The sequence below is a fragment of the Drosophila ficusphila genome, unplaced genomic scaffold, assembly GCF_018152265.1.
Source record: "Drosophila ficusphila isolate 14025-0441.05 unplaced genomic scaffold, ASM1815226v1 contig_414, whole genome shotgun sequence".
In the NCBI taxonomy this organism is placed as follows: Eukaryota; Metazoa; Arthropoda; class Insecta; order Diptera; family Drosophilidae; genus Drosophila; species Drosophila ficusphila.
Window position 1 is genome coordinate 15,451,368 of NW_025064328.1, and position 27,341 is coordinate 15,478,708.

The 27,341-nt window shown below is 45.5% G+C and overlaps 8 protein-coding genes across 17 annotated transcripts; 2 read left to right on the top strand and 6 right to left on the bottom strand.

Moving 5' to 3' along the window:
* On the bottom strand, positions 1-814 carry LOC108101907 (pupal cuticle protein Edg-78E). The gene is made up of 2 exons (XM_017206481.2): positions 592-814; positions 1-534 (listed from the first exon to the last, which is right to left on the bottom strand). Exons 1-2 carry the CDS (start codon positions 601-603, stop codon positions 265-267), a joined length of 282 nt encoding a protein of 93 aa, XP_017061970.1. The 5' UTR covers positions 604-814; the 3' UTR covers positions 1-264.
* A 5-nt stretch (positions 815-819) lies between these two features.
* On the bottom strand, positions 820-1,663 carry LOC108101906. The gene has a single exon (XM_017206480.1). The coding sequence runs from the start codon at positions 1,610-1,612 to the stop codon at positions 860-862; it is 753 nt and encodes a 250-aa protein (XP_017061969.1). The 5' UTR covers positions 1,613-1,663; the 3' UTR covers positions 820-859.
* A 23-nt stretch (positions 1,664-1,686) lies between these two features.
* On the top strand, positions 1,687-2,738 carry LOC108101909 (NADH dehydrogenase [ubiquinone] 1 alpha subcomplex subunit 8). Its single transcript, XM_017206483.1, has 5 exons — positions 1,687-1,754; positions 1,817-1,980; positions 2,157-2,332; positions 2,396-2,486; positions 2,540-2,738. The coding sequence occupies exons 2-5, from the start codon at positions 1,852-1,854 to the stop codon at positions 2,669-2,671; spliced, it is 528 nt and encodes a 175-aa protein (XP_017061972.1). The 5' UTR covers positions 1,687-1,754; positions 1,817-1,851; the 3' UTR covers positions 2,672-2,738.
* LOC108101910 lies at positions 2,733-3,356 on the bottom strand. The gene is made up of 2 exons (XM_017206484.1): positions 3,201-3,356; positions 2,733-3,142 (listed from the first exon to the last, which is right to left on the bottom strand). Exons 1-2 carry the CDS (start codon positions 3,257-3,259, stop codon positions 2,755-2,757), a joined length of 447 nt encoding a protein of 148 aa, XP_017061973.1. The 5' UTR covers positions 3,260-3,356; the 3' UTR covers positions 2,733-2,754.
* An 86-nt stretch (positions 3,357-3,442) lies between these two features.
* Positions 3,443-5,624, bottom strand: LOC108101908 (RNA-binding protein 28). The gene is given in 4 exon segments (XM_017206482.2): positions 3,443-4,113; positions 4,171-4,426; positions 4,484-4,640; positions 4,643-5,624. Coding segments are annotated over 4 exon segments (1,971 nt in total). The 5' UTR covers positions 5,592-5,624; the 3' UTR covers positions 3,443-3,504.
* A 91-nt stretch (positions 5,625-5,715) lies between these two features.
* Positions 5,716-6,792, bottom strand: LOC108101869. Its single transcript, XM_017206405.1, has 3 exons — positions 6,458-6,792; positions 6,037-6,396; positions 5,716-5,973 (listed from the first exon to the last, which is right to left on the bottom strand). Exons 1-3 carry the CDS (start codon positions 6,535-6,537, stop codon positions 5,766-5,768), a joined length of 648 nt encoding a protein of 215 aa, XP_017061894.1. The 5' UTR covers positions 6,538-6,792; the 3' UTR covers positions 5,716-5,765.
* Positions 5,894-8,749, top strand: LOC108101868 (protein painting of fourth). Of its 2 annotated transcripts, XM_017206402.1 has the most exons (5): positions 5,894-6,001; positions 6,868-7,218; positions 7,285-8,163; positions 8,262-8,468; positions 8,530-8,749. In XM_017206402.1, the coding sequence occupies exons 2-5, from the start codon at positions 6,927-6,929 to the stop codon at positions 8,682-8,684; spliced, it is 1,533 nt and encodes a 510-aa protein (XP_017061891.1). In that variant the 5' UTR covers positions 5,894-6,001; positions 6,868-6,926; the 3' UTR covers positions 8,685-8,749. The 2 variants fall into 2 exon arrangements, with proteins under 2 accessions (XP_017061891.1, XP_017061892.1); XM_017206403.1 differs by lacking the exon at positions 5,894-6,001 and having other exon boundaries at positions 6,799-7,218; positions 8,557-8,749.
* Positions 8,750-8,880: 131 nt separating this feature from the next.
* Positions 8,881-25,919, bottom strand: LOC108101866 (matrix metalloproteinase-14). 9 transcript variants are annotated; one of them, XR_001772122.2, is made up of 7 exons: positions 22,717-23,086; positions 20,296-20,520; positions 13,809-14,212; positions 12,647-13,562; positions 12,322-12,490; positions 9,929-10,197; positions 9,605-9,713 (listed from the first exon to the last, which is right to left on the bottom strand). XR_001772122.2 is itself a non-coding variant. In XM_017206399.1 (6 exons), exons 2-6 carry the CDS (start codon positions 20,473-20,475, stop codon positions 9,550-9,552), a joined length of 1,833 nt encoding a protein of 610 aa, XP_017061888.1. In that variant the 5' UTR covers positions 20,476-20,520; positions 25,540-25,919; the 3' UTR covers positions 8,881-9,549. The 9 variants fall into 9 exon arrangements, 8 of the variants coding, with proteins under 8 accessions (XP_017061888.1, XP_017061889.1, XP_017061886.1 ...); XM_017206399.1 differs by lacking the exons at positions 9,929-10,197; positions 22,717-23,086 and adding an exon at positions 25,540-25,919 and having other exon boundaries at positions 8,881-9,713; XM_017206400.2 differs by lacking the exon at positions 9,929-10,197 and having other exon boundaries at positions 8,881-9,713; positions 12,412-12,490.
* Positions 25,920-27,341: the final 1,422 nt, after the last annotated feature.

A 27,341-nucleotide genomic window follows, 5' to 3' on the forward strand; every position in this document is an offset into this window, starting at 1 on the left:
CTGTAAACGCACAAGCAACTGTGATCAGTGAAAACAGGCCAAGGTCTTAAATACCCGCTCCCAAATATGTAAGGATTCCTGTGTAACCTGTTACAAGTGTGGAACTGGCTAATGAGTCCCCGTTCTGCCTCGAAGTTATAAATTATGTGCATCAAAGCCTTAAACGTTTAATTGCAACAACAAAGCTCCACTCATCGCTCGCTTTATGACAAACAGCCGTTTGGTAAATATACATATATATACTATATAGTCAAGGCCGCGTGATCACTCCTCGACCTTCGGATGAAAGCCGTTCGCATCTGCCGTATAAGTCACCCGGATCTGCTTGCCATCTTCGCCCGGCAGAAAGTATTCGCCCTGTATGCCGTTCACATCTCCGTGGGCTTTCACTTGGATGCCATTGTCAACGGCGATCTCATGCTGGAACTGCCCAGCGCCGTCCAAGTTCTGTCGGTTCTCAGACTTCAGAAGCTGCGCATGGAAGTCCTCCTCACTGCAGCTGGCCAAAACCACAAGCAGGGCAAAGATAACAGCCTAAAGTTGAAAATGTTTGAATTAGTATATCCCACTTGTCCGACAGATTGAACTCACGTATTTCAGCATTTTAGAGCATATACTTAATGTGAAACAATGGTCAGCGGGCTTTTATACTACATCAAAGTTGCCTAGCCCACTAAACGGGTTTCAATCGCATCTGCTAATGACTGAGATTAACCAGACAGCCATGAATATCAAATTTTGCGGCGGCTCAATCGCGTCTGCTTCTGGCATAAACAGGCCTCCCTCCCTCAACTAATTAATTGTGCGTTGGTTAACCCATTTCGGAACTACAAGAACATTTAATTAACATTTACAAATTTCAATTCACTTTTCCTGTGGCCTTGAAAAAGGATTCTTGGGCAGGCTTCGGTTCCCAATCCTTATACCTGATCTCTGGGTTGCTCAGAATCTTGGCCACGCCCTTAAGGTAGCTTGGTTTAGTATCGTACGAGGCCTTCTCTATCGTTTCGTTGTCTTTTTTCTCCAAGTTAAGGGATATCGGAGCGTGGAAATTCTGAAATACTTCTCCAGAAACTGGACTACTTGGAGTTTCATTGGGAAGGAAAGATACCGCCTGATTTCGTTTATTGTTCAGCTTCTCGAAATATTTCTTGGCACCCAACCGAGCGGATGATTTCAGCGCGTTCATGTCCCAAGACACACCCAGCTTGGATTTAATCTCTTCGGAGGCCGAGATGTCGTTTGAGGAGAATAGCGATTGGAACATCCGCTTTAATTCGAGTTCTTTCAGATCTTGAGCCGAACGCACATCCCTCTGATCCGATTTTGAATTTGCTTTTGCCTCGGCTGTACTTTCCACCTCCCGTTTGGAATCCTTTAAGGAAAAGTTCGGTATTAAATTACCCTGCAGCTGCTGAAAATCCAATTCGGGAGAATTCTGCAAGTCCTTTGGCAGGTAACCGCGACTTTTCAGGTAAACAAGTGGCGACTGCCAATTGTCTATGAGATCCTTTACGATGGTGTCAACCGAGTCCTCGTACTTAACTACTTTTAAATTACGCCCCGCTGCAGCAGTATAACAAAGAAGCGAATACAAAATAAAATAAATCATTTTCGGAGCTAGATTGTTTAAATTTTAAATTGAGGACGTGCTATCGATTACTTTGTAAATCATTTGGGCTATCGGTAAGTCAGACTGACAGCTGCGCTCGTGCAGCCCTGAAACAAAAACAGCTGTTGTGTTGTAGGCAAACGTAAATTTGACCACATAAATTATAATATTTTGGGTTTTTATTGGTTTCTACACCCCTTGCAGGTTTTTGATAGAACGAAAAGGAGAACGAGGCTATAATGGTCATCACCAACAACACAACACTGCCCGAGGAGTCCGAGCTGGATGTCCAAGAGCTGAATCTTTCCTCGGCGGCTCTTCGTGCGGGTGCCTTTCATTTGGGCAAACAATGCGAGCAGGCCAATAATGTTAGTTCTTTCAGATTTGGATTAAATACTCTTGGTAGTATTCCCCATCAGAGAAATGCCTTAAAGTTAAGCCTGCAGCAGTTTAAAGTCCCAAATTGTTGCGCTTAAGTTATATAACCTAACCTCAAAACTCATCTGGATTGGTTTGTTTACGTTTGTTTTCTGTGAAATTTCAGGAGTTTATGCTATGCCGGCAAGAGCTGGACGACCCGCGGGCCTGTTTGGCGGAGGGCAAGGCGGTGACCAGCTGCGCCCTGGACTTTTTCCGCAAAGTGAAGAAGACCTGCCATGAAGAGTTCATGCAGTATGCCACTTGCCTCGATAAAAGCAGCGGAACCATGGCATTCGCGCAGTAAGTATTTTTGATTCAACATTGAATTCAAGAACTTTAAGCCAAGTTAAACCCCTATATTAGCTGCCGCAAGACGCAGGGAGTGTTCGACAAGTGCATCAAGGACAACTTTGACTGGGATCGTCCTTCCTACGGTTACTTCTCGCGTGCCAAGGTGAGTTTGTAGTTAGATTTTTCAAGACCTTTGCTAAACGTTTCTACCCACAGGTCATCCAGTCGGCTCGCGAAGCTCCCAAAAAGGAGGAGAAGGTCTCATATCCCGATGCCACTCCCGGTCTACCCGAGGACTATCCCAAGCCGCCAGCCAAGTACGGTTCCCGCTTCCACTGGCTGGAATAGACAGCAGCTAGCGCCTAGTGAAATTTGAAAGCGTTCATCTTAATATAAACTCTTGTTTCCATTAGTACTCAAATGTATTTATTTTAACGTATCTTCTTCCTTGACACAGTTTGCTTGATTTTGGCCATAATGTCCAGGTACTGGTTGTTCAGGCAGCAGCCGCAATAGCTGACGGGAAAGCAGGCGCAACCCTCGATACGTCGGTGCAGCGGCATGTTCTGGTAGAACACCCACGATATGTTCTCCTCGCCGAGCACCAGCATGATCTTGTCGAACCGGCAGCCCTGCACCTGAAACAGCTCCACGTCGCCAGTGATGATACGCCACTCGGCGTAGCGTATATTGACATCTGGAGGAAGCTTCGAACGCTCCCTCATCATCACGTGCTCGAACCAATCGCGCACTTGGATAATCGACCCTGTGGGAGGATGCTTTCTGATCTGGTAGCTAATTCGCGGGTACAGGGGATGTCTGAGAAAGAGGTTTCAAATTAGTACCTTTAAAAATTTAACTCCTGCTAATTACTTACATGTATGGCACATACGCCAGGCGAACTAGAACGAATTCAACTTTCTCTCGAGGAGCCATCTTTGAGATATCTTCTGTTTAGGGCGAACGAAACGCTTCACAGGCACTGCTAGGCAATACTGAAGAGCTTGTCCACGCCACCGACTATATATACCCGACTTTGCAGGTAGAATCATAACTTAGACAGATGTTCCCAATCTGCAGTCCTAGAAAAAGGTCCCCTTTTACCTGGTAAAACCTGGATTGTTTTTCTCATTTACAGTTTTATTGCTAAAACGACATTTCTTAAGCTAGACAGGGAAACTTTACTCTGTGTACCACTTGGTACGCTTGGGCTTCTTAATTTTACCTCCCGTGACACCCTTGACACCGCCACCGCCTTGATTCCCACTAATCATGTTCTTGTACTTATTAATTAGGGGTCGCAGGTCATCCATTTCCTTCTTGCGTCCCTGCTTGGGTCGATTATTGGCCTTGCGCTCTGCCAGATGCGATTCCCGAATTTTCTTGTTCTTCTGCTTGCGCTTTTCGGTCTTTACCTTCTTCAAATGCTCTTTGGCTTGCTCGATTATCTTCTTTTTGGAGCGCATCTTGAGCGCCGTACCCGGTTTGGCAGCCGTGCCCACATAGTCGCTCTGGAGGTCGCTAAGCTGCTTCTCCTCTTTGGCTTTGCCCTCCATCTTGGCTGCGCGCGATGCCTCCAATTTCTTTATGTGTTTCTGCAGCTTAGCTTTATTGTCGGTCTGGGGACCCGGCGGTTTGGTCTTTTGGCCATTGCGTTTCTGCTGGCGGCGCTCCTTGCGTTCCTGCTGCTTGCTCTGGTAGGTGGGATTATTTAACTTGGAGCGCTCCGTCCGTTTCTCTTTGATTTTGTGAACGGCGCGATCCTCTATACTAAAGGCCACAATAGGACGCTACAGAACATAAAATATTATAGCCAGAATTTAATTAATAGATCAAAAATATCTTACGTGCTGTGTTCCAAAAATATTCGGGTTGTTGTTCAATTTCCGCAGGGCAGTAAGAGCCCTCTGATGCGTGTCAAAGGAGAGGAAACCAAAGCCCTTGGACTTTCCCTGCGGATGCTCCGGGGTAACCTTTTGTTCCCTCATCACTCGGCATTCGTGGGGCCGAAAACCAGTGTATGTCAGCGCCATTTGTTTAAGCTTTTCGTTGTCATAGTTTAAAGGAAGATTGTGGATAGACAAGCGGTTGCGGGAAACAAACCTAGAAGAAAGAAGTTTAGAAAAGAGTTTGACCAGTGAAGAATTGTTCCACTCTTACCGATTTAAGTTCTTTAAAACCTGAGTTTTCACCTGCTCCAGTTCATGGCGCTTGGCCATATCTGATGCGGAAACTCCGTCAGCTGCCTTTGCTCCAGCCATGATCAGACCTTCTCTCGCCAAGTACAGGTTTCTAGAGTCCTTGGCATCTTCCTTTTGTTGTTCTGCTCCTGCTTAGACTTCATTTCATCACGACTTAAGGCCGGGTGGGGGTCCAGAACTTCATCCATTAGCTTAAACTCCGTGCCAGCCTGAAGGCACAGATCGGCCGACTCCTTAGCCTTGAATTTAACAAAGGCCGTGCCTTTGGAGTGACCAGAAACCGCCTGGCGATTGATAATGGCATAACTGACCAATCCGAACTTTCTGCACACCTTTCGCAGATCCGAATCCTCGGCATCAAAGGGCACGTTCTTAATGAACACCGTGCAACCTTCTTGTACGTCATTGGAAATCTGTTTCTCCTTTTTGATATTTTCAATGTTTAATTTTGATTTTAATTCGTCTTTGTCTTCCTTTTTATCCTCGTCGTCGTCATCGTCCTTACCCTCAGACTCTTCCTCATCATCATTCGATTCTGCATCAGAACCCACCTCGGAATCGCCCTCTTCCTCACCATTTTCCTCGTCGCTTTCCTCTTTTACTTCCTTTTCGTCGTCACTCTCCTCGTTTAACTCAACTTTCGGCTTTTTCTCCTCCGGCTCCTCCTCCTTGGGGTTTTTGGCCACGTACTCATCCTTACCGAGGGCCCAATCCACAAATATTTTCCGTCCCATTAGCTCCTTGCCATTAGACTTCAGGATCGCCTTGGTGGCCTGGTTGATGGTTTCATACTGGACAAAGGCACAGCCCACTAGCTTGCCGTCACCGCGTTTCAGGATATGCACATCCTCCAGCGCGCCCCACTGCGAAAAGTGTTCCCGCAAGGAATCCTCTGTAGATTTGTAGCTGATGTTTCGGACGATTAGTCGTGCCCTTTTCTTCTGGCGGCGTTCCTTTTCCTCCTTCAGGCGCTGTGTATTGAAAGGGTTCCGGCGCTTCTTGCCGGCCAATTCTGTAGGAGATTCCTCCGTATCATCCGTTAGAGGTTTCATTTTTTTAAGTTCCATGCTGCACGTGGAAATTGAATTGTTTTGGTGTTAAAATAATTTACACATTTACCAACACTGATTGGCCGGGAGCTCACACTCTGGTAACTCTGTCCGTTTGTTTACAAAACATTGCTCAAGAAAGTGTAATTCTACAAACATTTATTTAAATAACAATTAATAATGAACTAAAAGCTAAAACGCTTCTTTGCTCTCAAACAACTGATGAAACTCTGACGGCGTCTTGAAGTAGTCAACTAGCAGCATCGAGGAGCGGCTCCCGAGTTTATACATAATATGGCTCCAAGGATTTAAAAAATTTTTGTATTCAGCTATTTGTCCTTTTTCGAAATAGTGTTTCACAGTTCCGAGAGGCAGCTGGGAGCCATAGACAGCAACATACCTAAAAAAAATTAGGATTGATATAAAAAGTAAGTTGAATAGGTTTAAGCATTTTCAAACATACTTTTCCGAACTCTTGTAGATCCTTAAGGGATATTTGGCAACAAAAGTTCGTATCGCCAGGTTGATTAGAATAAATCCCGTTAGGAAGTAGTACAGGTCAGATTCCTGGGACACCAGAATGGCTATGTCCATTTTCTGGACCATATTTACGAATTTCATGGTCGTTGCCCAATGATAGGCGGCCACCAATCCCAAAATAGAAGTGGTGGCCGTAGAAACATTCTTCGTCCAGGTCACATAACTCTCGATTGGGGCGCGGTAGATCAGTTTATAGTTATCTGGAAGCCTGTCGCCGGACAAAAGTTTTCTCTCCACTTCGCCGGAACCAACATTCCGCCACTTGCAGAGTAAAGTGCTCGTGCTGAAAAAAATAAGAATGTAACTATAAAAATAACTTTCAAAGTAACTTAAGTTAAACTTACTGTACACTCTGGTAGTGCGATAACGCCGTGATTGGCCTCAAATTACCCAATTTGATAGATCGCAAAAGAGCCGCACACATTTTGTTTTGGTGTTATGAGTTGGGCGAAAAGTCTGGCAACAATATCAGCTGAGTGCCAACGTTGCCTGATTGTTTCAGTAAAATGAAAATTAGAGAAACACTATAGTTGTATACGAAATATAACTCTTTCTGAAATTTTTCAGTTTAAAGTTCCAAAATTTCCGTTTTTGTTATTGTAGTAATACATTCTAAAATGGAATTGTTGAACCCCAGTCGGCCGTTTGTCAGCTGTTGTACACCAATTCGACACTCGGGGTTTTTATCAGTTACAGTCCACAAGCTCTGCTAGAAACACATCCAGTAAAAATAGTGTTTTTTCCACAATTTTAGCTAGGAACACAATCGATAGGCCGGTTATTATTTATATTTTTGATAACATTACTTACAAAATGGATTCGAAACGCGCGGCTATGGAAACCGGCGACGGTCCGGACCAAAAACGCATGGACATCGTCGCGGATCGGGATATGCCCAAGGTTCCATCGCCGGGCGATGGAAGCCAGTTGAATCTGGGTAAACATGTGGTGCCCTACACGGGCAACGGATGCACTCCCTCGCTAGAAGCCTTTTTGTTCGAGGCGACTCCTGCCGGGAGCCTACTGCTTCCGTGTAAGTCTTTAGCGGAGGGGCCGACTTCCGAGAACGATGCGGAGCTGGAAAAAAGCGAAATTAACAAAAAGCGTAAGCTGTTATTGACTGATTTGAGTTGGAGCCCCAATTGTAACATATATTGTTAATTCCCTTCAGCTGAAACCACAAAGATGTCTCGCCGGGAGGTGGCCAAGCACCGTCGCGAGCACACCCTAAAGGCTCTGGCCCTGGAGCGCGAGCTGACAAACAGGTCGGGTCAGACACCCGAGTCCGTGGTGCTGATCATCCGCTTTCCCGACCCAGAGATCTCGGCTCCCATGCTGGCCGGTTTGTCGAAGGATATTCGCGACGTTGTGCTGCCCACCAGCGTGGCACCGCGCTACTGCCTGGCGAAGCTAAAAGCCGGTGTCGACATCGATGCCACCATTCGGGAAATCAACAAGGTGCGTTTTGGCACCGGATTCCTGCAGGCGGAGCACAAGCCGTTTTCCGACGAGGAACAGGCCGAGTTCATAGACCCCTGCTCGCTGTACGTGAGCAACATACCCTTCAACATGACCACCTCGGCCATCAAGGCCTACTTTGCCAACGCCATGCGCGTTGATATCGGAGTGCTGAAGCGCGAGAAGCGCGCTCGCTACGCCTTCGTGCGCTACGCCTCGCCTGACCAGACCGCAGAGGCTTTCAAGGAGTTGGTGAACTCTCCACTTAACAGTCGCACACTCACAGTCCGCTACCGCCGCCTGCGCAAGCGCGCCGGCTTGCCCACAGTGCAGTGCACGGGCTCCTACCAGGTTTCCTCGCCGAGCGCTGACGACGATAACACCGACTGCAAGGTCGTAACTCCACCGCCCGTGGAGTCGATCCTCATTAGCGACAGTGACAACTCAGATTCCAGTGGTGATGGCAAAGGCAAGAGGCGCCGAAAGAACAAGATGACCGAGCAGGAGAAGGAAATACAGAAGCTCAAGCTCCAGATGGCCGAGTACGGCGCCATTATAAAGAACTTGCAGCTCATGCAGAACAATTTGGGAGGTATGTCCAAATCAACTTTTTCCTATTCAGTTTTTAGGGTTGACAGTTTAGTAACGAATCGTTGAAAATAACGAATTTTAAAACAATTTCATTTGCAGACTCATTCATTCCCGATTTCACGGCTAAATTAGAGCCGTGCGTGAATCCATCATCTTGTATACTAGGATCCAACGCGGTCCACATAATGCGGGACATCAAGACGGAATGTGCCTACTTGGGAATCCCCGATAGTGGCAGCCCGGTTCCCGTGATGGCTGCTAAGCCTACCTCGCCACTTCCAGACGGCAACCGAAAGAGAGATAAAAGTACGATAAAACCCGAATCCTGGGATTTCTAGCCTCATGTCCTTACCTGTATCTTACTTAGCACCCTGTTTCGGCTGGCCGTTTTCAGGTCCCTTCAGACGACGCAAGAGTGCCAAGCAGACTGCTGACAAGAACGAGGTTCTACGGACCTCGCCGGAGAAGGACGACAGACTCGAGGAGCTCTACGCTCAACTAGAATGCGATCCCGATCCTTAAGTTGTCTACCAAATTACTCGTCGTAGGCGACTCCTAAAATAATAAGTTATCTTTCTTTTTTGGTATTTCTGGTAGTTTATTTCTTTTCGTTTTGTTCAGTTTCTTTCGTTTCAGCGTACATTTATGGTATATAAAATAAAATTACACATAATAATACGTAAGTTAAATAATATTTCGGTTTTAAATATTAAACCCGAACAAATATCGCTTAAGGGACTGTCTTAAATATCACTTATATAATAATCATATGTACTCGCTGATGATTTTATATTAGTTTATACGTGGTCAAGTCAATTATCGTTCACAAAACTTAAAACATTTACAGTAGCGAAATCGTTGCACGGCTGTAGGAACTCGGAAGTTCATGTCCCATGTGCACACATTAACAATTATTTCTAAACTAAAGTACGTTCAATGTTCAGTATTTAACTTCTGTTTGGTTCTCTCCAATTTATTGCATATGGCTCGTTAAATTTAATATCGCAATTTGTCATTACCAAAACAGTTGACTACATAAAGAATTTCTGCTATGACTTCTGATCGGTTTTGTCGTTAGAATGCGGAATGTTATAAACTATTTCTTTATATTTAAGGCTGATTTTATTTACACAACAACAAAAGTATTTGATAAGGCACCTGTTTCACATGCTGATCGCTCAATTTACAATTGATATTCTGTTCGATTTCAATTTGTATTTTTGTTTTTATTTTGCTTGGATTTCCTCTCATCGTATTCGATATGATGTTACGCATTTGAATTTCAACTGGCGGTAAAATTTCATAAACTTTACTCAAGTTGTTAGCTTTGTTCCTATTTTCACGAAATGCACTGCCAATAGATAGATCGCTGGGATCAGAGGCTCTTTTAGCTAACGATAAGTTTGGAGACGAGGCACATCAGGATGGTGGTGATCACAGTGCCAACCGCGGAGCTGCTTGTAAGTTTCGATTGCGACAAGGCTCCATTTCCGGTTCGCTCGGCAACTTCTGGTACAGCAGGCTCGTCGTTCGACTGGTGGTCTCCCACGGCTAAATAGGGATTTTAAAATATCATGTTAGTTATTTATAAGTGGTTTTGTTTAAGGGAGGAATGTTCGGTGCAGAAGAGTCTTAGATATAAGCTATAGGAATAAGTTTGTTTTCAAAGCGTGATTGCTGGGAGTTTTAAAAGGGGAAAATAAATAAATGTAACTTAAGTAACTTATAGGGGGGGTCAAAAAATAAAAATAATTGATGGAACATACTCTTCACTCTGTAAACTCGTTTCTTTCTATTTGGCTTGGCTTGGCGTTTCGGCAGGCGGCGCAGTTCTTGTGGGCGTGGCATGTTTAATATGTGTTTCGATTTGATGGTTTACTTTACTCAGACAGAGATCACTCAAGCGGGCGGTGGATAAACACTAATGCTGGCAAATTACAACGGGACTGGCTACAACACTCGGTCCTCTAGAACAATGAGTTCGTTAGGCCCCACATCCAGCCGGGAAGAATACCCCGGCTCGGCACTTGCGGTGCTATATATCGGGTGGATGTATAACAACCGAAAAGTAATATCGTTTCGTTTAAAAGAAACAAAAGTAGAGAACAGAAAGCGTAAATAAAACAGTTCTTTGGGGAGCATAAATTGCGTTTTGGGGAAGGCGGGATGTGCTGTAGTGCGATAATGCGATAAGATCTAGCAGTCTAAGAACCAGATGATAATACGGGAGAGCAGGAAGAATCAGCGTGGCGACTACAACTACAGACACACAAGGCACAAAAAAGAGAAAGGCGGAGGAGGAAAGACAGTGGTCAGCAGTGGGAAGAATTCTACTTGTTTTATGAGGGCGGCACATTGTCTTTGTAATTCTTCTGCGCCATGTGTCTTTGTGTGTGTGGGTGGATTTTAAATGGAGTTGGTGGATCGGCTTGGTTGTTGTCGTGGTTTTCTGGATGTGTGCTGTGGTTAATTGTTCTTGTTTTTATATCCGCGTCTCTTAAAGCCTGCAAGAAATATACATACACAAATACATACAGATGACAATGACGAATTTCGTGTTGCGGAGTTCGGTTTTTGGGCTTTTGTCGAATGCAAATTAAACGATTATGGGCCAGGCACGTGCATGCGATTGTTAAGCGAGTGTCATACAAATACATCCACATCCGATTGTGGGTCATAACGGGATGTGTGGATCACATATACACCGGGGTATTTGTAATTCCCGCCGACTTTCCTTACCATGCAGGTGTAAATCTCTTGTTTGCTCTAGATTAGTACGTTTTCGGTTTGTTCATGCAGTTAAGGTGTGGGTGGGTTTTCGATAGTAAGTGTTTGGGGGAGTTTACTAGGTGGTTTGGGGTAGTGGGTGGTGTGTGCGGGTGGCTCAACCCAGCCATTTAGCCATTTGGAATTTTGTGCCGAGGGTGCCAAAACAAGGAAACGGTTACGCATCGAGTTTTTCGACTACAGGGTAAAGAGTTTAGTTCAGGGGAGTGGAAAATCGAATATTAATAGTACCATATCTAGATAAATACTTAGTGCTTCGCAACTACACTTAGACCAAGGGTGTTCTCATTTTTTTTTTTTTTGGGAAGGGTTTCCATTTTTAGGACCTGTGGTGTTTAACAAGTAGTGTTTGTTTTCTTGGGGTTAGCGAGTTAGTAACTAGTTGCAGATGCTACATATTGGCATGTTAGTTAGTTGGTTAGATTGTGCGCATGCTAGGATCGTGGCTTATAAGCTAGGAAGATGGTTTCTGGTGGAGTGGATCTTGGACCACAGTTAGTGAGACCGACTGACCAGTAGTTTTTGTTGCTGTTGTTGTTGCTGCAGATAATTGTTTTAAATTTTTTATAGTCTATTGAACTGTAAGCAAGATATTAAATTATTTTTCGCGTTTTAATTAATAGTTGTTTCTTAGCCTCAAAACTTTTTGTACATGGTATGCTAAATTGAGTTAGTTAGTAAAATAGAGTTTAGGTTACCAAAGCACAGAAAGAATACACACAGAAGGGATAAGTCGGGTTAATGGAATAAACAGATATTAGAAGGTGAAAAGTTTGCAAGTTGGTTTAGTTTCGGAGTTAGTATCGCTTTGTTAAAAAGTGTTAATTAAAAATAAGGTATTAGTTATATTGATTTTTTTTTTTTTTTTGAAGGTGTTAGATATGACGTACATACACTGGAAATAAAAATGTTTTAAGCCGAGTAAAGCTCAGCCAGAAAGCACTGAAACAAAACTAAAGTAAAACACCACAAAATCAAGAGTAAAGAGCAATTAATAATCATACAATAAATACGAAATATATATGTATAGAGTGGGCAAAAGACATTGGACACACACAGTTTCTATTAGTTTTTTCAATAGTTATTGTAAATGTATTTCTTCCATAGGCAATAAAGACAAACACATTCGACTCGAGTAATAGAATTTAACTACACAGACATTAACTTAATTAAACATACCATATAAAGATAGGAATTAAAATTATTATCGTTTCATGACTCGCAACTGCTTCTCGCTAAGTAACAACTCATACAAGACTTCTTCCTATGAGATCTTTTTGACTTTCTGAGTTCGGGATTCGATGGCTGGATGGTGGATCCACTCGATCGCTCCGATCTCAAACAAAACTACCGCCGAGTCGGTCCCACTCACCTGCGTCGAAGTCGTCACCATTACCATCGTCGGCGTGCGGGATCATCGAGTGCTGTTCGAACTCGTTCTCCGAACCCTCGACGAAATTACCTGTGGAAGAGGGCGTGTTCTTGCAGCCGAACCACCAGTGGGCGGTGGGTCTGGGAAAGGGGGGCGTGGCCGAGTCCACCTGTTAGAATTAAGGATATTACATTATTAAAATGTTTCTAGAGGTTTCAAACCGCTCTAAAAGATTATTTAAAGTATGCTACAACTTGAGTTTACTATTTATTCTGAAGCATACTTTTGGATACATTTTTAGGTGGTCTCTTCTATTTGTACTTACAGCAAACCGGGCATCGTGGAACCGGTAGTACTTGTCGCCCTTGAAGAAGTACGTGTACCCATTGGTGTACCTCAGAGCAGCGTCCAGGTTGTTGGGCACTCCCTCCCAGTTGGAAATCGGCTTGGGGTAGCTGGCCTTCACCGGGGGCCTCTTGGCCGGGTCGAAGCGCCAGAACTTGCTGCCCTTGAAGAAGTAGATCTTGCCGTTGCCGCCCCAGACCATCGCGGCGTCCAGGTGGTCGGGGATGCCGGTGAATCCTTCGCTGATCTCCTTCGGGTAGACGCCGTCCATCTGGCGGCCCTGGTAGCGCCAGTACTGGGTGCCCTTGAAGAAGTACGTCTTGCCGTTCTTGTACGTGAACGCCGCATCGATGTTGCCGGGCAATCCCGGCCAGCCCTTGGAGATGAGCTGCGGGTAGCCCTCCTCCACGGAGTCGGTGGTCAGCTTGTAGTACTTGTCGCCCTTGAAGGCGAACGTCTCGCCCTGCGCCGAGTTGAAGAGCGTGTCTATCTTGGAGTCCTTGCAGATGAAGTCGTCCAGTGGCGTCTTCGGCGGGCTGAATGGCTTCTGTGTGGGCGCCGGGTACACGTTGGTGGGCTTCAGCTGATTGGTCTTCCGGCCGTACAGCGACTGGATGGCCGCCTTGTCGTCCTCGTCCAGCTTGAAGACCGGCTCGAAGCCGCGGTAGAAGGCGCTCATCAGCGCCGAGCTCTGGTCGGAGTGGGAGAGACCCAGGGAGTGGCCGAACTCGTGGGCAGCCACCTGGAACAGGTTGGTGCCCCTGGGCGAGCCGATGGTCCACAGCTCCGCATCGTCAAAGTGGGCGTCTCCGCCGAAAACGGGGAAGAAGGCGTGGGCCAGAGTGCCGCCTTGTCCGTCGAAGGCGTCGCCATCACCGTGCTCGCTCTCCACGAATCTGGGAAATAGGATTAGGTGGGTAAGTAAGGGAACTGTTATAAAACTAACTACAATACTAAAATAATTCGGAAAGTGGAAAGTACAAAATGGTAATCCCTTTTTACGAGCGTTAATGAGAATGAAAAGCAAAAATAAAGTTTATGGTAATACTTTATAAATGGTATAAATTAATTTGACTGGAGCTACAGATGTGATATGAGTTTTCTAAACCTTAGTTTTTATTACTGTTTCTGCAAGCACTCACTTGATCTCGATGTGCACGGGTCCGGAGGTCTTCCTGGTGAAGGTCAGGTCGGTGTCCTCGGACCACACGGCGAAGGCGCGGGCGATCTCGGCGTTCACATCGGCGGGCTTCAGGCGCTTGGGGTACTTGGAGATCTTGTAGGTGAGGTTCTTGACGCGCCAGCGGCTGCCCTGCAGGGCGTACCGCTTCGAGCGGCTGTCGCCAGTGCCGACGCGATCCCGCACTCCGCAGCGCGGCAGGGACATCGTCTTGAGGGTCTCCGCGTCCAGCTCGCCGGTGATGTTCAGGCCGGCGAAGCTCTGGAACTCCTGGATGGCGCCCACCCAGGTCTCCTGGTCGAGGAGGCCACTGCTCGCGGGATTCCGGGCAGAGGCGGGCAGGTATCCGAACTGGGAGAGGTAGATCTGAAAGCAGGAGGAAAAACAACAAAAAAGTTGAATGACTGTTGGACAGCTTTTCCCCAAGATCAATGAGCTGCGCCACCCGTCGTGGGCAACTTGATTTATGGCCATCAGATTGTCCGGCAGCAGCATGTCCTGGCCGCTCCTCCGCTGCCTTTCTAGCTGACTTGCATAATTTATGACTGCCACACTGGCTTATAACTTATATAAATAGGCCCCTGGGAGGCGGGCCCCACTGCGTATGCTTGATGTGTAGTTCCCGAACCCGAACCCGAACCCCTGCCCATGTCCATACCCATGCCCGTATAATGTTCATTAGACGTGACTGGTTGAGGTGTGAAATCTCTTAATCGATCTCCGACGAGCATCGCCAGCATTAAGGAAGCGCTGCGATTGCTAATTGTAAATTGTAGATTGGAAATTGTAAATTGTAAATTGTAAATCGTAAGTTGTGAATTGTAACATTGTAACATTGTAGCATTGAGCAATCGAGTGGAATCAGGGAAGTGCAGTGCCGCAGAGAACAATGCGAGGTTATCTTAACAGTTAGTGCTCAGCGGCCATGTACACTTTGTTGTCTGGCCAATTACAACGGCAAATTGTCTTACAGCGGCTAGAGTTTATGCGCTTGGCGTTTCGGCAGGCGAAATCGACTCGATTTGGCATGTGGATCAGGTTCGTCAGCCGTTTATGTGTCGCACATTCTTAATGACGCCGCACTCACAGCATTATATAGTTGTATAATGATTTGCCGAATCTTGCATAATGCCAGCTGACTGTTAATTTTATTGTGTTCTTTCCGCCTGCGAGGAAGTAAACATTTCGCTGCCGCCTTACGTATTCGAGTCGCGTCTTCGGGGCTCTTCCAGTGGCTCTGTGATCTTTTTCTGGGTGGGTTTGTTTTATGTTTTCTTTACCAGCGATCAGCTGGCTCTTCTCCAAAGGTAAACGAACTGTAAACAAAGCGTGGCTCGAGTGGCGGGCATCTGTCGCTCATCTCCGCAGAGATCCACTCGAGTCCAGGCCCAGAGCACTTTGACTGACAGTCGATGTGAGTCATCGGCGACCTCGGGAATGCCTCTTTGTGCAACTAACATAATTACTCGCAGTGCACAATGCCGAGGCACGAACCCCTTGATTGCCCAGAGCCGCTGGGTAGGTGTTATGCCAGTTTTCTTGGGACTGCGATTGTAATGCACTGTCATAGAACAAACAGACTGACGGCAATCGAATGCATTGTTTGGGGCCTCAAACAAGAGCTCTTTCGGCTATCTCCCATCGATAAGATAGCCCCGCATTGGCGGCAAACAAAGGCCTACTCAACTTGTCCATAATTGAGTCATTTCTGACGCATTTGTCCCATTCGACAAGGCAATGCGTCACAAGGCGAACGGAAGTCGGCTCCGAAGCGGAAATGTTTGTCCACCAATTCAGCGTTTTCACACTCGCTTTTCGGGAGTCATCGTTCTGCGATTCTATTGCGACTGTTAAGCCCAAAACATGTATACTGAGATACTTGTGCATTTGCATGCGATTAGATGCTCCGTGGCCATGCAAATCACTCGAAATTACACGGACTCCGGGGAGTGGAGGCCAGCAGTCGGGTCACGACTCAGAGGGCGTTCAAATTGCACTTCAATTTATTATTGGACATTGACACACATTTTTCTGCGCTGCGCTGTTTGGCGGACAATCAAAACAGAAATGTCAACAAAGAATGGCTTTCGCCACGCCCAGCACCCCACTTATTTCGCTGTATTATTAACTACGGGTGCCCCGTGAAATGTTCTGCAGCTTAAAAAGCAGGAAAGGGTGGAAACAATACGCTTTTCACCCTCTCCAGTTGAACTTTAATCACACCAACATCTAAACAAAGGAAGGCTTTAATTTATATATACACTTTAGATATTTTATTCAGGCGTGAACCTCTTTATTTTTCTTTGTGTAACAAGGGTAGGAACTTGGCAAAGCAAAAAATCTACTCAGCTTGATGACCTGCTTGCCTGGTTTACTTGGCAGAAGGAGTTGAACTTGCAGGAAGTGGCCCACGGGGCTTTGCGGGCCAAAGCAAAAGTTTAGAACCAAACTTGCCTTGCACGTGTGTGTGTAAGAGTGTGTGGTTGTGGGTGTGAGCCCCGCCAAGTATGCTACAATCGCAATGCAACCTTCAAATATTTAACACAATTTGCACAGGTGCAAAGTTGCCAGTGGCCGACTGATTGGATTTCGAGGGGCAAATAGCTCTGCAGTCCGGCGAAAAGAAGCGAAGGAGCTCCTTAAAAGTCAATGAACTTTTGTCCGTTTAAACTGAGGGCGGGCCCCGCCCCGTTTATTTCCGGTCGAAACAAGAACAGGACATGCATAAATTATAAACAAGTATCGTTTTGTGTATACTTTCGTATACATTTGCCGACGTGCCCGGCTGAAATTGATGGGAAACTTATTGCCCGGCGGGAGTGGGAGAACTCCTGGGGTTTCGTCCTGCGTTTTTCGGGGGTGCGTGGTTAGTTTACGCTCGGAAAGTGGGTCACTTCGGTCGTTGACTTTCTTGAGCTTCACCGGGGATATTTCCCCGCAAATTACCAGCAAACAAACCTAGACCTAGTTGCACAAATATTTGCCAGGCACGTGCATAAGCGAAAGTGTCTGCGACAATTAAAGGCAAATAGCAAAGGTTTTCCCTGCGATTTTCCCACAGCAATTGCGCATGCAGTTTCAGTTGTCCAATCACGCTGGCAACTAGCAAACAGGCTTAACTTGTTTAAATGCTTTTTAACTCGACGGCGATTACATCACTGCCCCTCGCACCTCGGCTGAAAATCGCAGCGCAGGCGCCTCATTTGGCGGCATTTCTTTTTGGGTTTCTATAACGAACCGATTTCGCGGATTGAAAAAGAAAACTCAAAACTATAACGAAAGCCAACGCCAAAACCGAAGGAAAAGTGAAACAGAAACTGGGCCAACGGCAGTCTTAAATGCGGCTTAAAGTTGTATAACGATTTCAATTTAATTCAGGACGAGAGAGAGGAATTCAAATGAAAGAATTTCGAGCCGAGCAAATTGCATTATGGTTAGTTTTGTACATAAAGGCAAGTGCTTAGATAATGGCTGTGGCACAGCAAAAACTTTCGGGTTCTAATGAAGAAGTGCACGTTTGAAACACATAACTCAGCCCAGACAAATTCCTTGACATTTACATTTAGTGGGTGGTCGGTTAGAAGGGAAACTCCCACAAGATATTTGACATTTCCCCACACACGAGGTGTCTCTCCGTTTTTTGCCGACTTGCCTCCAAGTGGCTAATTCCCATGGCGATAAATAAGCGTCAAGATGCTAAGATAACCGGACAATAAAAAGCGCTATTCATGCAAAGTCGGGCAAAAAAGGATTTCACTGCTGCCGCCATTCCTGGCCTTTTTAGGCGCTTGTTTATGGCAAGACGCGCTGTTGGATGACCTCAGGGAAGTCGGAAAAGGAGAAAGGATGTTGGCGCGGCAAAAACTATCACTTGTTTGCCAAGAGGCAAGGCTGTTGCAGCCTTTTGTTTGCGCTTTTTGTTTGGCACCTCTCGAAGGTCGCACGCAACTGCTCCATAGGCAAATCAATCAAACATGGCGAAAAGCAAACGAGTTGCAGTGGCTATTGATTGGCTTTCCCGGTTGGAGTTAGTGAGCGAATTAGCCTGACGCACGAATGCTTTTTTCCGGAGTTTCCAGCTCTGTTCTCGCTTTGGCTAAGTTATAATTAGACCAGGAAAGTTTTGCCAGTTTCTCCGGCCCGAGACTTTATTTTCTGTTTTCGCCCACAGCGATGACGAATGCCTGAGCTCATTTCAATTTCGTTCATTCGTTCATTGGTGCGAGTAATTAACCTCTTGACAGCTCCATTTTGTGCGGGCACTCGCTTTCCAGACTGTAGAAGTGACTCACTGGGTAATGGATATGGTTTTCCTGCTCCGATCTGATCGCACTGGATCCCACCCAAGATTTGTGGTTATTAATTGACGCGCATTAAAGAAATGCACTTTTATCGGGGAGGAATCTATCCAATCACGATTTCCTCCTCGCTCCATCGGTGGTCTGCACGATTTGCATTCGCGGGGAGATTTATTGGAAAGCGCTGGGGATCGGGGAACAAAGAACCTGACATTGGAGAGACGAACACGTCGGTCGACTGTCGCCTTAGCTGCTTTTGGGGCGACTGGCCAGCGACAACGAGCCAAGTTATAGGCAACGCGGCCAACATACCAATTAGAAGTCGCCGAGTTACGTAAAACATAAATAAAACCGAAAAAAAACAATGTTAAGCACGCGCTAATGCGTGCTGGTGCCCAGAATCACAGCAAATCGATTCGCATATGGGGGATATATCACCTGCGAGAGCCGGCCGATCGTAAATGGCTAATCAGGAAGTTCTGGGCCCGCCTCCCGCCTCCCCCTTTCCCCACTAATTTATGCAAGTCTGCGGCAAGTAAACGTGATTAGCTTCGGGTAGATAGCTCCAAGTGCAAACGTGCCGATGGTCCAGCATTTGTTGAATTCGTAAATGGAAATTACATTCGGCTAACAGCGATCATGACAAGCAATTAACCGGAGATAAATATTTATAAATTGAAAGCGTGGAAATCGAGTTGCTCGCGGGCAGGAATAATTCAATTAATGGCAAGCTATAATTTATGGGAATTTTTGTTATCATTTTTTGTGGTACATCGCTTAATAATTTATTTTTATTGCCTGTAGATAATGGCTTTTGATGACTTTTTCCGTGGGACAAAAACTATCTGTACTTATCTTAAATGTTTTGTTTTCAACATTTCAAACCGCGCTATACATTTTAAAAGACAAATGTTTGTGTGGCGGTTTTATTACCAATTATTAGTGGCAAAAATTTAATGCAATTCCTAATGCAAGCAGATAAGTAATGACAGTGATTGGTTAAGAAGTCTTTTCTGGGGTTTTCCGATATGACAAAGCATTTCCGAATCATTTCTAAAATTAGATGGCGGTGTCAGTATTATAATTTCTTTTATTGATTTTTAAGAAATTAATAATAGAGTAAGTGCTATGTGCCATAGATAAGTACTTGAGCAGGAGGTTACGCTACATGCCAAATGTTTTTCAATCTGCTCTGGGAATGTAAAGAAATGGCTCTGCAAACAAGAAATTAAGCAGGGGAAATTCCATAAATGTCTGAGGTCGCAATAATGATAATCAGTGGTCTCACGTGAGTGGTCTCCCTCCTAAGCACACAATGTTTATTATTGTTATTACAATTTTCCATTGCAGTGGAATTATTTCAGGTAAAGGGAAAACATTTGAATCGATTAGGTGGACAGTCGATGGCGTGCGAGTTTTCCTGGTGGAAAGCCACGTTTTCCGCCGGCCAATGTCACGAGCGATAACGATAGCGATAATCAGACTGCAATTAGGCGGCGGGCATGCACTTTTTAGCCATCCGACTAAGGCTAAGGCCAGAACCTCTGAGCCGGGCCGAAACCGAGTGTGTGAGTGGAATAAAAATTCCGTTGACATGCGATGCGCGTTGCGATCAGCCTGTTGCACAGACACATTCGTGAATACGGAATAGCCTATACTCGTATGTTTCCACAGATACACGTACTGGATGTACAGCTAGTGCTGAATTAAGTGTAATTTCCAAAAGCAGGTTGCTCGGAACTCTGAGCGCCTGGCACGCCCGTCATGCAAATCGGAAGTAAATCTCCAGGGCGGCCATATAAACTATATACTGTGTAAATCGGGCGAGGAGCAGCAGACAAAGCGTCTATATCATGCAATTGACTGTCACCTCAAGTGCAACAAACTTATTTTGATTCTGATTCACTTGTAAGATATTCCTTTCCTGTTTAAATGCTGATTCCCCAGCTCCCTTTGAATACTCAATACAGATGTTATTATCTGTTTTTTGCGATTGCATGCTTTATATTTTGTGCACAGCGCGGGGAACATTTTATATGAATTTTATATAAATTATAGATGAACCGGAGAACGTTGATTCGATTTAGCAATTTACTGGGAACTATTAACTCGATTTCTTTTTGTTTGCTAATAACTTAATCATGTACTCACCTCTGCCTGTGTGGTGGTGGAAACGGGTGCCGTTTGAGCCGCGGCCAGAATGGCTAACAGGGTGCCTACGACTACGAACACTGAACTTTGGCAGTTTGTCATCTTGTGGCTGGTTTTGCTGTTTCTGCTGCTTTTGCTGCTTCTGCTGTTGGCGCCTCCCGCTGTTCGTCTAATTGTCATGTAGTTCCACTTGCTGGTAGCACTTTGAACTTTGTATACGTATCACTGCAAAGGCAAGGTGGAGAAAGGTCAATTAATATTTCATAAAGCGGTCGGGCTAATAAAGCAGCCAGGGAATAGAGCAGCAGGCCAAGTACAAGTGCAAAGGGCGAACGGAAATCGCGGGCAGCCTGCCACTCCCACTTTCCAACAGGTTGAATGTGGCACACATTCTGTGTGGCAGGCGGAACGGCAAACGGAAGTGGCCAAGAATCGGGGCTCTTGCGGGGAGTCGTAGTAAAAAATAGTACAACTCCAGTAGTGGCCCTTAAGTTGGCCAAAACCTCCCTCACCCTCTCCCTTGGAATACCCTTTGTAGTGCAAAACATGGCTTTTTGTCATGAGAGCCCAGCTAACTGGCACATAAAACTGCAAGAACATCCCCTTATCGGAGGCAAATATTTGCAGAACCATATCTTATCCCCTTATTCCCGAGGAGAGTATTCCAGATTCGTTGAGCCCCCCGATAGCCAGCTGTCCTGGGCCTGATATTTTGATCGGCCGAGATATAGAAAGTCATGTGGTCTGCTGTCTGGCTGTCTCGGACGTCATAAACGGCTTTGTGTAAGTTTAGACTCCAATTAGAATTTAATTTTAGACTGGTAAATACCAAGTCGGCAATAACCGTAAAGGATTGCGGGGCCTGTTGTTGATATTCAGATATTTGGTGTGCTAAGAATAGCCAGCACCTATAGGTGTGCTCCACATTAGATAGAGCAGATATGGATGGTGTTGACCTAGGGCGCGAGACAAGTGCCAGAATCGGGTAAACAAATCTCGGTGTTTATGGAGATGTTGTTTATTTCGCTGTGCCTTGCACTTATGCTGACTGCTCCCAGGCAACTGCTCCTCTGACATCAGCAGAAATGACTGGCTCAAAAGCGCGATAAGTCGTATCAAGTATACGGCGAGTGGCAGGCTCTTCTGCAAATATATAATATATTTTATATCTACCAGCGGACACCGAACACTTAAACCACTCTGTTGTTGTTGTTGCTGACTAATCGCTGGGGATTGCTGGGCGGACACTTTTAACAGTCTTTTTATGCGCGGCAATTAGCCGCTAGATCCAGCCAAATGAACATGCAAATATTCTGGTATAATGAATACCCGAATACGCACACCCCATTGCCCCGGTGTTATCTGATTACAATAATTTCTGCTAAGCAAATACCATAAACAATTTCCATTTTCTCTTTTGGGCAAATGTTTAGCCCGGGTTGAAGGTCGGCTGGCTGACAGTTTAAGGTTAGCGCCGAGTGGTTAACCCGGCTGATGGGTTGATGGGTTGAAGGGGAAGGCGGAGCTACTGGCTACTGGGGGTTGTCATAACGATGAACGCATTTCGCTCGAATGTTAGATCAATAAAAGCGAGTTTGGAGTGCTCGGGTCAAAGCAATCGATGCGAAGTTGCATTCAGCGCGAAAGTTTGCCCTGCTTCTTTTATCATAATGGTTGCGTTACGTATACGACATGTAGCACACGTCTGGGTGTGTGCTCGATGTTCTCAACTGGGTCATAAACAGGGCTTTTACCACTGCTGATAAAGCGAACCGGTTAGCCGGTTAGTCCCATCTTCGCCGAATCGAAATTCTCCGAAGAAACAGGAGTGAGTCAATCTGTTGGTTGGCAAAGCCCGTTTCCAATACGTTATGATAATGAGTAAATTTAGATTCCGACCAGTTTCGCCAAGCTCCCGCTCCACTGACGTCTATTCGAGAGTATCGCCCAAAACAACACCGAATTGCCATAGCTTTTTGGCATTGTTAGCCTTATCAGCTCACTTTTTCCCCAATACCTGCGCCCCGTGAGCGATAAGATATGATGGCGATCGGGCGGGGCTATGTTGCATTAGCAAACAAATACTTTCGGCTATGAGTCGGACTTCCCCGTGTGTCCAAGTGTTACTAGAACTTGACCTTAGTGATACGAGCAGTCATATCGCAGAGTTGAGCAAGTGGAAATATGTATGTGGTAATATCCCAGTTCCCAATTCGGAGCGCCGTTCAAGTTCACCTCGAAAGTGGAGTGCTCGACGGGCCCGATTATTAATGGGCTGATTTATCAGTTGGCCCGCTTCTTGACCTTTCAATTAACCCCGAGTGGGATGCAGTTTCAGATCAATGAACCACTATTGCCGCCTTTGTCCCCTCCTGCGCTTGCAACACTTACAAATTAATTAATTAGCTCTCGGGCACATACGTTTTCCCTTTTTCCCGCTGCTGTTTTTTTTTTTTGTTGTTGCTGTCGTCGCTGCGTATTCCGCTGTGGATGTGTTGTCGTTGCTTATAATTTATAGCCGCAGTCCTTTTGTTTCTGCTTCTCTCCGCGCGATGAGCGAGTGTCTTTATGTCTGGCTGCACTAATTGTTCGCTGGCACTTCCATCTTGGCCCGTTTCCGCGTTCAAAAACAAAACTCAAAACTGAATCGGATCACTTTTCGGATATGTTCTCTTTCGGAATCGGTCAATTTAACTAAGTTAGTGTTATTGGACTTGTGACTCGAACTTCGATTGGTACGTTAACGTTACTTCTACTGTTTACCGCTAAACACATCCGCCCTGGACAGCGCGCAAAATTCAACTGATCTTCAGCGCTCGCTGGCGCACGACGACGACTGCCGCCGCTGGCAGAGGCGTTGGCAGCGACGCCGACCGAGGCAGCGACGGAGCACAGTGGGCCAATTAATAAAAGATGCGTGATCATCCAGAAACAAAAAAATATGCAAATTCGAAGAGCCACATCTTCTGAACGAAATATTTTATTTAAATACAGTATTTAGTATAGCTTTAACCTAAAAGAATGAGGTTTTTTGTGGGTTATTTTAAGATATAGCAACTCACTTTACTAATTTTTTCTAATTCACATGCTCCACTGTCCATCGGCAGAATCGAACCGATCGCATTCGAGCTTTCGGCAATTAAAAAGGGGAAAAGCTTCGGCGCCTTAACAGAGGAGATGCCAAACGCTGTGTGGAGATTGCGTTGCCGAAACCTGTTGCCAATAATCGAAGTTGTCCCTTCCCCGCCCCGCTTCTCCCCTTCAGGGGGGCGTATGAGTAATGCGGTTTCTTGGAATCATCCGCTCATGTGTCATACGCCACCGGGTCCAGCGAACAGAGGCACCAGCAGCCGCTGTGGCCACAAAAAAAACACTCACATTCGGTGGCAGTTGACAGTTTATCTTGAAGTTTAGCATACTTCCTTCTCCCTTCCGCAAACGGTTACAACTTAACAGCTTTTGTTTCTTGAAATTCGCACTCGATTTCAACTGAATTTCCGCTCTGCCTCGCAGAAAGGTAAACTTTATGAATGAATCTGCGGTTTGGATTCCCCGTGGCCAAGCGGTTTCTGAATGAGCGTATGAGTAATGCGTAAGCTTATAAGTTAAAAAATGATAATCAAATTTTATTGCGGCTGAGGTGTGTTAATAGACAAACACAAATGGAAAGTGTGTGGGACCATTTGATTTGTTAGACACTTTCAGATATTTTACATATTATTAATGATTTTACAAAATTCCATAAGAATTCTTTTTTTAAAAAAAAAGGAAAAAACAAAGTCAGGATTGCCACTGCAATCCGAACAGATAAAATAATAATAGTTTTTACTCATACACCACGAGTCATAAGTAAAATATTTAAACCAATAGAGATGAATAAAAACAACTGATAATTATTACAGAAGTGTGACAATAAATTAGGTCAAAAATCAAAACAAACCTATCAGGTCACGAAATAAATATTAAAAAAAAAGGAGTGTTATTTATGGTTCCATTTGGAATATTTTCAAGAATTAAAAGTGCAAAAATACTATAGCTCTGTGTTTGGTTAATAAAATCCGTAGAGTGCATGAGCAAACATATTTACTTTCCATGCCAACTGATTAACACCGTTCTCCGGCGAAAAGTGCTAATATGCTAATCATCGCTGGGAGTCTTCTTCTGGGAATCAATAAACAGTTCTAGCCTACGTCCGTGCTATCCCATTAATTTCAATTGAGTGCGATTTTCGGTGACTCAGTTTGTAGAGACACGTGGGGCAAATTGCTGCCTAAGCGCAAATCCAGCAATCGACTGGAACAATTGTTTACCAGCCGAAGCCGAAGGGCCCAGATGGGCAGGCGGCTAAAAAGCGAAAAGCGAACAGCAAATCCGACAGCCAGATAATAGCTACTTTTTGCCTCAACGACAATTCCTGATTCGCTTTATGGAACTGGCAGAACTTGGCAGAACAAAGCGCGGCTGACAAGACAAATCCGATGCAGTTTTATGCCACTTATTCATGGACCAAGTGCATCTGGCCCGCTGTCACTGCCCCTCCGGAGCCCCCAACTTCCCCATCTGTTCTGGGATCTGGAAATATATTATTCTTCTGTTATGGCATTGGACAAGTTGACTTGTCGTCGTCGCCCGCTGTGCGATGCAGTTTCTGCCCTGCCGTCGGAACAATGAAATATTTATGGGCATCTTCTGCCTTTAATGACAACTATTTATGGTATTTTTAGACCATGCCCCCGCCTCAATCGCAGGCATAAAGGTTTGTTGCCTTCGCCCGAAGTGAAATGAACTTTTCCACGGAGCTCATCGAAACACAACCGAAATCGCATTGACTCCTGCCTTTGAACTTTGGCGCCAACCAAGCAGAACATATAATACTATACACAAATTGTCATACAGATTAGACAGATAATGCTAATTGCATATGAATATGGTTTATATTTATTTGAATAGACTGTGCGACTCTGACTTTGAGTACGAAAAAACTATTTCTAAAACTCAATCACGTCACGGTCAGGCTGTGATAGTCGTTTGGCAAGCGACAAATGAAGTATCTGATGTATCAATAATTATACGTATTCATGCACCGCAATGTTACAAAGCGGCTACGTGATGATTGTTTAGGCCCCGTCTATGATCAGGCCGCAATGTCAGAGGCAAAGTGCGGCAGCAGATCGCTCTCGGCCGATGATGCCCCGCCGAGAAAGTGGAACTCCCCGGCGGAGATGAGTCACTGGATCCACTTACCATACGGCAGACGAAAGGCGACCGGGTGAATTGAGCAAACAGAATTTGCATGAACCAATTTGTGAAATAATCAAGCGGTTACCCGTGTACCTTCGGCAAATATTGCACAAAACGACTTTTGTTTTCTTTAAGTTCTCGCCCGGTTTGCTCGAAACTTTATCAGCTATTATCTGCGACCGATTGCGATTAGATCTCAGTAGTTAGATAAGGAGCTGGCGAACGAATCAAGGCGAAAGTCTCTCTCACTCGAAGGGGAATTTGCTACGATTGGCTATTATCCACATTTACGATCTGGCTATATGCACTTATCCATAGTTTCTGCTAAGACCGACTTGTTCCGAGAGGTGCGATAGCGACCGATTCACAGCAAGTTCCGTTTGCGACTCGTCTGGCTTTCTGCCTCTGTTTTCAGCTTTCTGCCTTTGTGGTGGCAGCTAAATAATGTTCGCGTCGTCGACTTCGTTCTACCCCTACTTCTTGTTTTTGTACTGGGCCTACGTCTGTGTGTGTGTGTGTCTAATGGCCAGGTCATGTGTGTGTGTTAGCCTCTAATTTACGAGTCACGCGAACAGCCGTAAAAACACGCTCACATAGGCGAACAGGAATCCTAGTTTTGGTGGTTGAAAATACAGTAGTTAGACGCCCCTTGCCCTTCGCTCTTTTTTATGTGATTGCTGAGCAACAGGATAAGGGAAAAGCTTTTTTTTCTGCTAGGACATTTAGCTGGGCTTTCGCTGGCAGTTAGCTAGCTGTTAGCTAATATAATCCTTACATGTCTGTTAGAAATATTTGTGCGTAGTATGAATCAATAGTAACCAGCGTAGTCTAGTAAGAAATTCATTGTGTTGGACCCCAGAAACATGTTAACTTCCCGCTAGGACTCACCTTTAGCTCACTGTTAGCACGCACTGTAAGCTAGATGTTAGCGAGCTTTTGGCTATCTGTTAGATCCACTGATGATTCACTTGGGGGCGCAGCTCTCTCTCTCTCTCTCTGTCTCGAGTTTTCTCACTCGCGATAGCGGAAAGCTTCTCACGCGGCGGAAGCACAAATTAATTTGTTTAACACTTGCTAATTTGCTTAACTATACTATGCGATTTCTAGATTTGCCTTGCTGCAGCAAGCTGCCGTAACTGCAAGTTCGAGTGCGTTTTTTGTGCTAGACTGAGGCTTGAACCGCTCAGCTTAGATTCTTTTATATGGCCGGCGGCAAGGCGACCCGATACCGTTCCGATCGGATCCGAAACGCGACTCACTTGGTGTTAAGTTTGACGCCGGCGTCCTTCCCTGTCAGCACCCCCCTTTCCGCGGGGTTTTTCGTGGGATCTGGGGTCTTCCTCGTTCGGATAACGGGAGTGTTACGCACAGATCTCGGCTTCTTGAAATGATGATTCATGCGGAGTTAGGCCTTATCGATAGTGTCTCGATCGGTGACTGGTATTGAGCCATCGGAGGCAGTATTATTGCGTAGGACTTTATCTGCACTTGCTCTGGTTCTTGGACCTTAAGCTCAAGCTGAATCACTTGAAATGCACGCCGTCCTCCGCTGCGATTCATTCTGCCGCGGCTTCCCTCGCCGCGATGCTTAATTTCGCGTTATATTGTTCTTATATTTTGATTTATACGCACTCAAACGTGCTGGAATGCCGTCCTCCCGCCTACCGCCTCCCGCCCCTTCTCCAAAGGCCCACCTGCTCCTCGGACTGGAGACCCCTTCGAATCAAGTGTAACGTCTTCTTTTGTGCCGCAATTAAATATTTTGATATGGCTGTCGCACAAACGAATAAACTAAGGATTTTAGA